The 12,233-nt window shown below is 36.5% G+C and overlaps 1 protein-coding gene across 1 annotated transcript; it reads right to left on the bottom strand.

Moving 5' to 3' along the window:
* Positions 1-496: 496 nt before the first annotated feature.
* LOC101291406 (topless-related protein 1-like) lies at positions 497-6,567 on the bottom strand. Its single transcript, XM_004292923.1, has 24 exons — positions 6,476-6,567; positions 6,193-6,372; positions 5,988-6,101; positions 5,734-5,892; positions 5,427-5,616; positions 5,212-5,341; positions 5,055-5,125; positions 4,831-4,981; positions 4,644-4,753; positions 4,481-4,550; positions 4,333-4,406; positions 4,149-4,244; positions 3,986-4,051; positions 3,716-3,843; positions 3,396-3,630; positions 3,156-3,311; positions 2,695-2,844; positions 2,294-2,404; positions 1,978-2,157; positions 1,732-1,860; positions 1,547-1,642; positions 1,281-1,469; positions 842-1,008; positions 497-698 (listed from the first exon to the last, which is right to left on the bottom strand). The coding sequence occupies exons 1-24, from the start codon at positions 6,565-6,567 to the stop codon at positions 497-499; spliced, it is 3,246 nt and encodes a 1,081-aa protein (XP_004292971.1).
* Between the last annotated feature and the right edge of the window lie 5,666 nt (positions 6,568-12,233).

The raw sequence follows: 12,233 nt of genomic DNA, 5'->3' as shown, positions 1-12,233 counted from the left end.
GGTGTGTATTTAAAATTTCTCTATTCTCTTTCATCTAATCTATAGCAAAAAAAAAAAACAACAACCCATTTTTACATATTAGATAAACTTGAACAAGAATAGAAGTAGCAACTTCAGGAGGGGATAATGGTTGTGGTTGGTAACAATGATGTTGGGGAGCATAACAAGCTGTGTCTCGGAAGGAGGGAACACTACTGGAAAATTGCTCATGTGAGCAGCTGGCCAGTTTTTTATCAAATTACCTTCCATGGTATTACTTGCTTATCAACCTGAGCTGGGAAAGAGAAAGGAAAAGGTTCCCATCACATCTAAGTAACTATAGGAGAAAAGACCGATTTATAGGAAATTAGCATAAAGTCTGAGCCCATTGCTGCTGGACATACATCATATTGGCAAGATTGCCAAAAGAATAGAGAGAGAAAACACTAGCTAGGCTCTAATGCTTTATTTCTTCATCTACTAATACTGTGTATCCTAGGTTCCAACAAAGGTCTCCTCAGCTATGGTGTTGTTCCAAACTGGAACCACTGGCAGAAGTTGAAGCATGGAAGTAGCCAATGTTTGCCGGTGGAGGCACACCCCATTTGTCTCCAGACTCGAGTGGTTCAAACATGACAACTGCACCATCTGTTAGTCCCACTGCAAACTGGTTCGGCTCTTGTGGATTCGCAGCTACTACTGAGGGGTATATTGCAGAGCTGCACCAGGAAAAAAAGAATAGCAAACTAGGTTAGGAGTCACTACTCTTTCAGAGTCATGACAGATCGATAGTTGTTATAATGTCTCATTTTCTCATGTAGGATAGTGCAAGCTCATCTGAGTCCATGAAAAGATTAATTACCTGACATTAGGTGGAAGATAAGCATAGGGGTTAATCTGGCATTGCATTTGAAGATTTGATGCTGCAAACACACGCAACGTTCCATCCAGAAAGCTCGCGTAGACTATCTGGCTATCACAAGAGAGTGTTGCATAGGAGATTGGTGCTGAAGATTCTCCTACTACCCACTGAAACATGAAACAGAAAACATGTTATGTTTTGAAGAGAGGAGAGCTGATCTAACTACTTCATAACTATTTCTACATTGTTGCTGTTATTCCAAGCATGTTACAGATCACAGTCCACATTATCATAGTACCAGGAGTGCTCTAGTCAAGTTACCAAAAAAAAAAAAAAGCAATCAAGTAATCACTTCTCATTTGTCAACAATTAGAGCACTCCCACCAGAAATGGAATCAGATTATTAGAGGGGTAGAAAACAAAAACTAGCTTCAAGTACCTTCTTCTGGCATTCAAGCCTCAAGGTTTCGTATATAGCAAGTTGAGTCTCGTGTACAACGAGAAAGTGATTCTGATCCTTCTGATACTGAAGATGAGTTCCAAACAGTGCTGTAGGTGTTGTCCAAGCTGGAATATGCAAGGAACTGTTCTTCTGCCTTTCCCACTTATCAGAGCTCCACACAACTATCTGGCGAAAGAACACCAAAATATCAGATGTTTATTCATGAAGGAGAATTACTGTTTTTCTGACTTGTCAACACAAACCTGACAATCTGCTCCAGAAGAAATAAGTGTCTTCAAAAGTTGAGAGAATGCGAGGCCTGTGACTGTCTTAGAGTGACCCTTGAGCTTTATCCTAACCTAACAGCAGAAAAAAGTAGCCACCAAGTTAGAAATCTCTTTTAAGTATGCATGCAACAATCAGCATTCCATAGTACAAAACAGCATACCTCGTCAATGCGGACATTGTATATGTGAATAGTCGAATCATCAAAACCAACAGCAACTATATTATTGTCTTCAGGGTGGAAAGCAAGGCATGTTACCACAGGTGGCGGCGACATGAAACTTGTCATTGTCTGCAGTTAAACAAGTACTTGATCTTATAAAACTAAATGAGGAGCTTTAAACATTTGGAAACACAAGAAACTGAACCAAAACCAAAACCAAATCTGTTAGATTATAAAATTGTTGACCTTGAATGTCATTAGGTTGAACAACGATATCTTGCCTCCGGAGGCTGACATGACATACGAATCATTCTTGGACAAAGCGCAACAAGGTATTGCATGTTCTGGTTTAGCACCAGTAAGATCATTGACCATCAGGATGCCTGAAGCTGGTTCCATGGAATGTGGGGTAACCTTGGTTGTTGCCTAGATGACAAAATTTCATAGCAATAAGCATCACTTTAGATTTCAATTAAAAGAGAAGATGCAGATTGAGACTGGGTGTGCTAAAATCTCAGTTTTTAAGTAAGTAACAGGACTATGACATATTGAGATTTCATACCTTGCCACTCGTGTTACCGTCAACTCGTCGCCACCTCCACAGTAGATGGGTTCCATTTGATGCTAATGCCAGAATGGCATTACCTGAATTAGTGTACACCAACCTTGAGATCTGCAACAGTAACAGGAGAAGTCAGTAAGTTTCTTTCTTTATTTACTGGCAATAAACTGTTACAGAATACCTTCTCTCCCTTTCTGGATATATAAATGTCCCAAAGGCAATAACATCAACACTTAAAAATAAGGGCAATGTGCAGAAGCAGATGCGCATAATCAAAGAATAAGAGACACATGATTATAGTTTATATGGAGAAGTACTAAACTAATGCCCTCTTATCTCTGGGATGGATGAAGAGTGAATGTGTTGCCCTGAGGCTAATCAATGAGGATACGAACTCCAACCTTGTCTGTTTTAACAGTTGTCGTTGATAGCCTTAAAGATCGAAGCTGAGCAGATTCACTAATCTCAGTGAGCTTCCAGATCTTTTTTGTGTTGAGCTCTTCACTTAACCTTGCTTTCTTATTATCCCCCATGTTTCTGGTACTACCATTCTGTCAAGAATGCTCAATTACTCAGTACAACTTATAAAATATGTATATATAGTGTATAGCTATATACGGAAATAAATATGTAGTAAAGCCAGTTACTTCCTGAATGAGAACTAGAAAAAGTGATAAAAAATTTATTTTTAATAATTAGTGAGAAAACTATTTAGAACTGACCAGAATGAAGGAAAAAAACAAAACAGCACATGATTTAGCCAATGCCTTTATTTGCACTGACCACTCTTTATGCTTGGAAGTGGCTTCTTGAAAATAACTTAGGGAAAGAGGCAGTTCCATTAAGGGAACCGAACACTGACCTTTTCTGGTGCATTTCTTGAGGCAATAAGCGAGAGACTTTCATAATTGCGCATCAACTGAACACCATCTGTTGTAGCCAAAACTTTGATTCTGTTGTCATTTGTAGACACCGCCATCAAAGATCCTTCCTTGTTGAAGCGGATATGAGGGGTTGCCTTCAAAAGGAAAAGTTAATGTATAAGTACAGTACAGTGGAACAGCAGCAAACATAATCCGTGAATATTTCAAGGAAAACTTACTGGTAAACCTCCTTCACAATCAACAGTAAACAAGAGATTGACATTATCCATATCCCAAACTTTTATTGCATGGTTGTCACCAACTGCCAAATACTTATTTCTGGTTGTGTCAAATTGAACAATACCAAAAGACTGTTTTTGAAATCCTTGGTAATTCCTCTTTATTGTGCCTTCATTTTCATTCCATTCAACAACATGAGATTCTCCATCTTTGCTTGTCCCACATGAAAACAGCCTGCAGTGTGTTTAAGTTTGAATGTTCAGGCTGCCAACAAGAGACATAGATTGCAGAAACATTTGAGCAGGAATAAAAGACCAACCTTTTACCATCTGCACTATAAACCATTGTTGTGCATGAGAGGCTGGGAGCATCGTAATTAACCCTTGGCCCATCTACTTCGTATAACCATGCTTTTATTTGTCCATCTACTGATGTCGAAAAGACAAACTGGACATGGAACCATAGGGAGAGTATTAAGCAAACAGAAGGTAAATCATCCATGGAAAGCAAATAAATGAGGAAAAATCGGCCAAAAGAAGTTATCAAGTGAGGTCTTCACATGGATATCTTCTTTGCTATGAGGGCACACAGAATGAACAGGAGCCTCATGACCTTCAAAAGTATACAACTTTGATCCAGTAACCGCATCCCAGACCTGTATATCACAACAATCGTAAAAATGTTTCAGAAATCCTATATAAGTTTGATGTTTTCTACAGGCTAACTATATAACCACTGTTTGGTAATCCTACCTTGATGGCCTTGTCATCACCGCAGGTTATGACACAGAGTTGCTTTCTTAGGTTGCAGAACGCCAGATCATTTACACTACCAACATGAGCTTCGATCTAGAAATTGAATAGCATTAGAAAAGAAAGTTACAATCTTAAGTCTCAAAGTGGTACAGAAAAATTAGAGTAAAAGCTAGGCACCTACCTCTTTATGTTGATGAACATCATCGCCACCAAGATATCCATATAACTGCATCATGTGTTTAGAGTATGCAACTCCTGTTTGAAAGACATGATGCTGTTTAATATAAGCCAGAAAAGGTTATCCTCCTAACCTATATATTCAGACTTACCAAATAGAGAACCATCAGGGCTCCATAGTACACGCTTAACTGAGACACTTGGATCCTTGACTAAAGTTGCCTGAATTTCATAAAATTAAAACCGGTTTAAAAGTCAGATCATTCTAGTGCATAAACCGTGATCTGGATCTGTATTTCAGAAAATGGATCCTACCTTTAATGCCATTGAACTTGCCCCCATATCCCATGGCTGAAAGCTTCTTGATACCAACTTCTCTCTAGAACTGACTTCCCAGATACTTATATCCCCCACATTAGTTCCAACTGGTACAGAAAACAACTCGTCAGCTTACAGCTTATATAAAGAAAAATCCATGAAAGGAAATCTCACAGAAACCAACCAAGAAGTATAGTTTGTTGGAGAGGATGAAAGTCTACACTAGTTGCAACTGAGCCCTGATTCAGTATCCGAGCTACAGCCTTGGGGAAGTCATCTACTGCATTGAATGTTGGACTTAGAACATGGCCTGGATTAATCCCTGGCGTTGTAACCTACAGAGTGCATAAATAAATCAGCCCCAAATTCCAAAATGTATGATCATCATGCAGTAGGACTTAAGCTTACCCTGTCTGAAACCCCAGGGAACCGCGTTCTGAATAAATCTTCAGGATTTGCTGGACCAGTCGAAAATGAAGCTATATCACAGTAAAAATATTATTAGAGGTGAAAAATCAATGATTGATCATGATCCAAAAAGCACAATAAGATATGTGAAAACTACCTGGATTTGCTTGAATTCCAAAACCAATACCTCCTGCTGAAGCCGCTAACTGATTCACACTGGGCGGGATAGGCGTCCATGTTGACAAAGGAGATTGAATTGGTATAGGTGCAGTGGAGGGCTGAAAGGACTGGCAGGAAATGTAAAACAATAAGCAACATTGATTGAACATGTAAAACATTCCTAAGCAATTAAGCATCAAGTCATGAGTGTACCCCATTGACACCGACAGAATTGAAGCCATCAGCTCTCTGTACTGCACCTCTCTGCGGAGCCTGACCATTTGCTGCTATGTGAGCAAATGGATCGTTGGAATGTCTGCTATGACAAGTGTGATCCACAAATAAGGTTTTTATTTCCGGATTTTGTTTAGGATTTAGACAAAGGCAATGCTGCCAATTTAAGCTGTCACATGGATTCTAAAATCAGTTCTTGCAACATAAAGAAGAGCATTATTGTCAAAGATTGAAAAAAAAAATGAACTAATAATCTGATAAAGGATCAATTGAATAAAGGATCAACCTTTGGTTAATGAGCGCCCGTAGCCTTGAACTTCTCAAATTGGGAAACGTTAATTTGTCACAGAAAAGAGGGTTGGCCTCAACAAGCTTCTTAAGTTCTTGGGCCATAATTGCTCTTGCAGTCCTTACATCTGCATAAGCAGAGAGCTGAGCATTGTCTCTGCATAATTAACCCCAATCAAATTCACCATTCTGGTTAGGAAAAACACTACAAGCAACTTGAATCTCAAAAAAACAATTGTCCATAACACATACCTAAAATTGTTCAAGGTGAGCAGCTGAGTGATTTCCTTGTACAACTCATCATTAAACCCCGCAAAGACTTTCAAATCCTTCACTAGGATATCTACTGCGGCAGCTCTATCTTGTCTGATTAATTTGAGTTGATTAAATTAGACACAATGATATACCAAAGTAGACAAAGGGGAAAAATACTAATGAATCAAATTCAAGTGATTACCTGTCTAGGGCCTCTAAATACTTCTGCTTACGAATTTCGAAGAATATCTTCATGGAATAGCGGTTGTCATCCAGTTTAGTGAAACCGGAAAGATACTTCTCGACTTCAATCCAATTTCCTTCCAGTAATAATTCCTCGAAATACTTCAAGTCGAAGTGGTATCCTGATTCTTGCTGAAGCCTATTAGGAGATTTAAAAATATAAGAACCCAAATTCTACATAAAAAGCCTTGAGCTACATAACAAATCCAAAGATAAAGACAGGGAGTTGGCCTGGTAATTACTTATGAAGCGTTTCTTTCCACTTTTCCTCGTCAAGGAATTGCATGATCAAAAAGGCCAGGTCTTTACTCAGTGTTAACGATGATGACGCCATTAGAACAGCTTAATATCTTCAACCTGCATCAATTTGAACAATGAAACAATAACACCACAAACAAAGATTGAGAAGAAAACACACACAAATTCTCGCATCAAAAAGAAAAAAGAAAGAACATGCAAACAACTGAAGGGTCTGTTTGCTTCCAAACACCACAATTGATCAAGCAAGAAAGGGAAGAAGACAAAAAAAAAAACTAGTTAAGGTTCAGGGTACATTATTTATCAGAACCAAACAGGGCCTTACAAAGATTTTTGTCTTTCCATGAAATTGATATTTCATTGAAAGACACAGTGATTCACATCAATAAAAAGATGCACAAAAAATGCACCAAAATCAACAAAACAAAAAAATCAAAAGTCTGGTCAACAAAACGAAATTACATCTTTCTGGTAATCAAATTGGAAACAAACACAGTGGTCTATGATCATCTTCAAGAACGAATTTTCATAAAAACGTCCTAAATTTCAACAAAAACAGATGTCCATGGACTAAGAGTCTGAGAAATTTAGGGTTCTAAGAGATCAAGGAACAGTAAAGTTGAGATAGCCCAGAAATATTTTGGACGAGGGGGTATGAAGACGAAGGTGGATTTGGGAAAGCACGCGGAACTGAAGCAAAAGCTGAAGCCTTTTTCACAAAGGTAAAGGCTAAAACACACAAGAAGATTACCTGCAGAAACAGAGAAGAACAGAGGAGCAAAGTGATGGAACAGACCACACTGGACCTCTTCGCTTTCTCTCTTTCGCTTTCTCTGAATCTCAGAGCTCTCTTCTATTAAATGGACTTGAGGGAGTTGTTGAGCAGGAGGGGTTTTTATAGTGAGGTTCGGCACCTACGAGGTATAAGTGACTGCGCTTATCGTGATAAGTTGGTTGGCCTACTGATAAGTTGGGTAAAATGAGACAAACATTTGTGTCTCCACCTAGGAAAGCTTTGGACCATACAATTGTCTCGCCTTTTTCAAAAGAAGACAGTGACGGTTGCGAGGCGTTTGTTACTTCCCGTTCTCACATGGAGAGCGTGGTGGTCACTTTCTCCTCTTAAGCTTGCAAGATAAGATTTCATTGTTTTTTGAGGATTTGTTTTTGGGTTTCATAAATTGAATTTACTTCAACCTATGGCTCAATAATTCCAATGTTGTAATATATTCAAAAATGGAAAATGGTTGATGGTGGAAAACGGAATCGTGGTGCATACATTTCGGTCAACAGCACAACACAGATTAAGGTCACAATCACATATACAAATATAAGATTTCAATAAGTATACGCTTTGAGTATTGATTTATGGTTTGAATTGATTTCATTCAACCATGTCTAAATTACTATATATTGTTGTTGCAAACCAATATTGTAAAACTAATTCAAGAAAAGCTTTGTGTGGAAACGGTTGGTAGAGAGAACTGGGACCGTCTTGTGCGTTTCTCTGATAATATTATCGTTCAACAACGCACATTGTCAAATAGGTAAACTTTTAGAAATTCGTTTATGGTCAAATGTGAAAAATATAATGTATGACCAAATTGCAATTTATTGCTATTGTGGACCCAATATATAAAATAAATTTAAGAGATTTTACATTTGAAATAGTTGGTAGTGAAAAATAAGGTCATCGCTTACGTTTTTATTATACTATCGTTCAACAGTATAACGTCAAATTCAGCTTCCCTATACATATCGTTTGACGCAGTGTTAGCTGTCAAAGTTACCGCTAGCCTAAACACCTGGAATACATACACTACTGAAGATGTTCTTAGGAAAAGATATGACTTACGAAGAATCTTTTTTCTTTTTCTTTTTTCACAACAAGTGCCAGTACCCATTAATGTTAGCACGTACAAATGTAAAGCATGCATCGGTGAAGTTGTTATGATGGAAACGGTTACGAAACTTAGGAAGTATCGGTAATTTGTTTTGTATAGTAGGTGTTGACTCAAATGTTACTATTACCTTGTACACGGCGAGATTAATTACTAGAAAAGTTTCTAAAACTTAATTAAGAAGCATCAATAACTTGCACCAGGTCTTAATACCCAAAATTTACTCTGTCTATACTCATGGAAATTATGCATTAGTGAATGTGCTTTCAAAAGAGATTATGAAACTCATGAGATATCAATCTTATGTTTTGTATAATATGCGTCGATGCTGAGTAATTTTAAATACACACCCATAATCTCTTAATACACATCTCTTACTTAATACACTACTCATCTAGTTTTTCATTTCAATATTATACTAAATACACATCCCAAACTGTCTAAAATACCCTCAATATCTAAAACTAATAATAATCTATTATTTAATATAAGTATTATATTTTTACTATTTCACAACTCTCTTTACTTATTCTCTTTTATTTTCTGTTATATTTTTTGATTGGGTTAGAAATTTTTTCTTGATATTTTTCAATTTATAATCAAAAGAGTAACATTATATTCGAACTCCAAATCTCCAATATGACATCAATCGGCTAGAATTTGAAGAAAAAAAAATGAACATACATAATTTTTTCAAAGTTAAGAAACTAATAGAAGTATAATAACATAACTAAAGTTGATAAAAAAAAAACTCAAATGAATCGGTAAATAGTACATGTGATTACGACAGTAGTCGAAATTCAGGTGATGAATTCTGGAAAAGAGGTTTTTATTTCTTTTATTTTGATGCATAGTAATAGTGGAGAAGAGTTAGGTTTTAGGGAAGAGAAAGTTTTTTTTTTCCCTAATAATTGATGGATGTTTTTGTAATTAAACATATCTATAAAATCTGATGTGAAATATAAAATAATAGGGATATGTATTAAAAGATTAGAGGTTTGTATTTAAAATTTCTCGTCGATGCTCAAGGGCTACCATTAGCTTACATATAAAGGCATGTATCGGCAAAGTTCCTCTTGTGAAGAGAGGTTATGAAACTCAAGAAACATTAAACAACATTCTATATATAGTTCTTTCACAAAGAGCTAGAGTTGTGTCACTTGTGTATATATAAAAGAATATCGAACGTTAAATTGTTCAACTTGCTATATGTTATTAGCTAAATAACCAATAACTAAATTGTTTTTTTTCTATATACAAAGATTAAAGTATATGTATTTGGACTAATGTGTTTTTTTTAGATATTAAACGTACAAGTTTTATTTCTTTTCTTTTATAGTGCATAACTCTTTGTTGCTTGCAAAGTCTCGATTCATTCTCAAAGCACAGCTAGAGTAACATTTGTTGCTTAAAATCTAATCGGGTTTGGCCTCATTTCCTCAGTTGAAACTTGAAAGACCATTCTAAAACCAAAAAAAAAAAAAAAAAAAACTTGAAAGTAATTACAGATGGACGTGATTGACACGCACTGTAAGGAGAGTAAGTTTTCATAGAAAGGTCTCCTGGGTCAGTGCGTACATGACTCTATCTGACGTACGGACAAAAAAAAGATTCAAATACCACCCACTAAAGTGACTAAACACAGGACATGTGTTTAACAACTTAACTGTAGTTAGTATCTTTTTAGAATTAACTGTAGTTAGTATTAATAAATAAAAAAATAATTCTTAAATCATAAATTAATACTCATACTCTCTCTTCCCCCTCTTTCTTTCTCTCACCAGCACAACTCTCTCCCTCACCACCAGAACTCCAATGGCGGACGACGAGGGGTTCAGAGACTTCAATTTCTTCTCTGCCACCATCTTCTATTCCAATCCCTCCACCACCCAACGTCAATTCACCACCGACGACGACGATTGGGACGATTTCATCACCGTTGCCGCTCCTCCCAGGTCGTCAATGGATTCGCTCCCACCACGGTCCAACCGTCGGCCGACGGGTTCTTCAACGCTTCCTAACGCGGCGCCGCCCGAGCCGAATTCATATTCCAATTCTAACTTTGCAGACCCAGATGTTCAATCTCCTTTCTTTCTCTTTTTTTTTTTTTTTGCAATTTCAAATGTTCATCTTCTCCTCAGCTACAATTAAACTATGCAGCAATTTATCATCTACGTTTGGGTATGTTGAAGAACAAAATGGAAAAATTGGGAACGTTTTGGTAAAAGAAAAGAAAGAGATTCGGGGGTTGGGTGTGGTGGAGTCGAGCTGCTAGCAATGCGATATTGTTCTGGTGAATGGTGACGAGAGAAAACGAGGGGAATGAGAGAGAGAAAAGGGGGTGAGAGCGATCAGTATTAATTGATTAATGGTTGATTTAATGGATTTAAAAATTATTGATTTATTAACACTAACTATAGTTAAGTTGTTAACCATGACCAATATATTGATGGTTGGTAAATTTGAATCCAAAAAAAAACCTATCGTGTTCAAAATGGAGAAATTTTTCTACACTCCCGTAGGACAAGTCAGCATGACATTTAGTCCTCCTTATCGATAGAAATCTGACACATATGCTCCTATTTAATTTAATTAAAACCAACTTATTTAATTATATCATCGAATAACGTTTTTAGTCATTTTTCATCTTCGATACTCGTATATTAGAAGAGAATTATGCACCATTAATGAAATTATGGGTGAGATCATGAGATCATCTCTTTGAATCTACTTCAAATCTGAAGCATCGAGTCATAACATGCCTCAACAAACCAATCATCTTGGATCTTGGATACTCGTATATTAGAAGAGATGAATCTTGGTATTTTAGCTAGACCCACATCCAAGATCCAAGATGATTGGTTTGTTGAGGCATGTTATGACTCGATGCTTCAGATTTGGAGTAGATTCAAAGAGATGATCTCATGATCTCACCCATAATTTCATTAATGGTGCATAATTTGCTGCCTTAGATCTGGGATTAAATTTATATCGAAAGATCAAATTGGATATGGATGGAGTGATGTCGGAAGTACACTGTTGACAAAATCTCGGGTCTTTTTTTTCATCTCTGATTACTCGATAATTTCCACAAGCACAAATATCGCTTTTTATAGGCCCAAAAATTCTTTCACAAAACAATCCATCTTTTTCAGGAGGTTGCAGCGACGACTTTAGTGGTGGTGGCCAAATCTTGTTATAGTTTATTGTGGGGTTTGTAACCTTGTATATCTGGGGTAAGAGAACTCTTTATGGATTCATGTTCAATCTGACATGCGTGTGTCTGGTTTTCCTTTCCCAAATCAAAAAGTGTTTAGATGATGGAGGAGAAGAGGTTTGAGATCTGGGTTGGAATGAAGAACATAAGAGTATAATCATATGTATTCTTTGTTTTCAATGTTAATGATTGAGAGCCATTAGATCTAAAGTGACCAAATCGAACGGCCATAAACCACCTATCTTGTTTTGTTCCGTAAAAGTAGTCTCGCAAGTGAGCGGTCATGCCAACTCCTCACCAACAACAATAATTTACAATTAATCGAAAAAAAACCAATAATAATTACGAATTGTTGGCTCTTTTTTTTTTTGAATAAATTGTTGGCTTTTTTATTCTACAGGTTTTGTAAATTATTCGATTAACTTGACATCGAAATTTTTTTTTATTCAATTAACTTGGTAAACTTCTTTAATCTCTCTCCTTTCTCTTAACCAAAGTTCTATGTTTTTTGTAAAAAAAAAACTTTTTATTAAATAACTCACACACTCTACATATATCAATATAGAGGAATTACATAATATAGTTATTTTATTTTATTTTATTTTTTATAAGTCATAATATAGT

This window comes from Fragaria vesca, linkage group LG2, assembly GCF_000184155.1.
Source record: "Fragaria vesca subsp. vesca linkage group LG2, FraVesHawaii_1.0, whole genome shotgun sequence".
Classification (NCBI taxonomy): Eukaryota; Viridiplantae; Streptophyta; class Magnoliopsida; order Rosales; family Rosaceae; genus Fragaria; species Fragaria vesca.
This window is presented reverse-complemented; position numbering and strand designations above follow the sequence as displayed.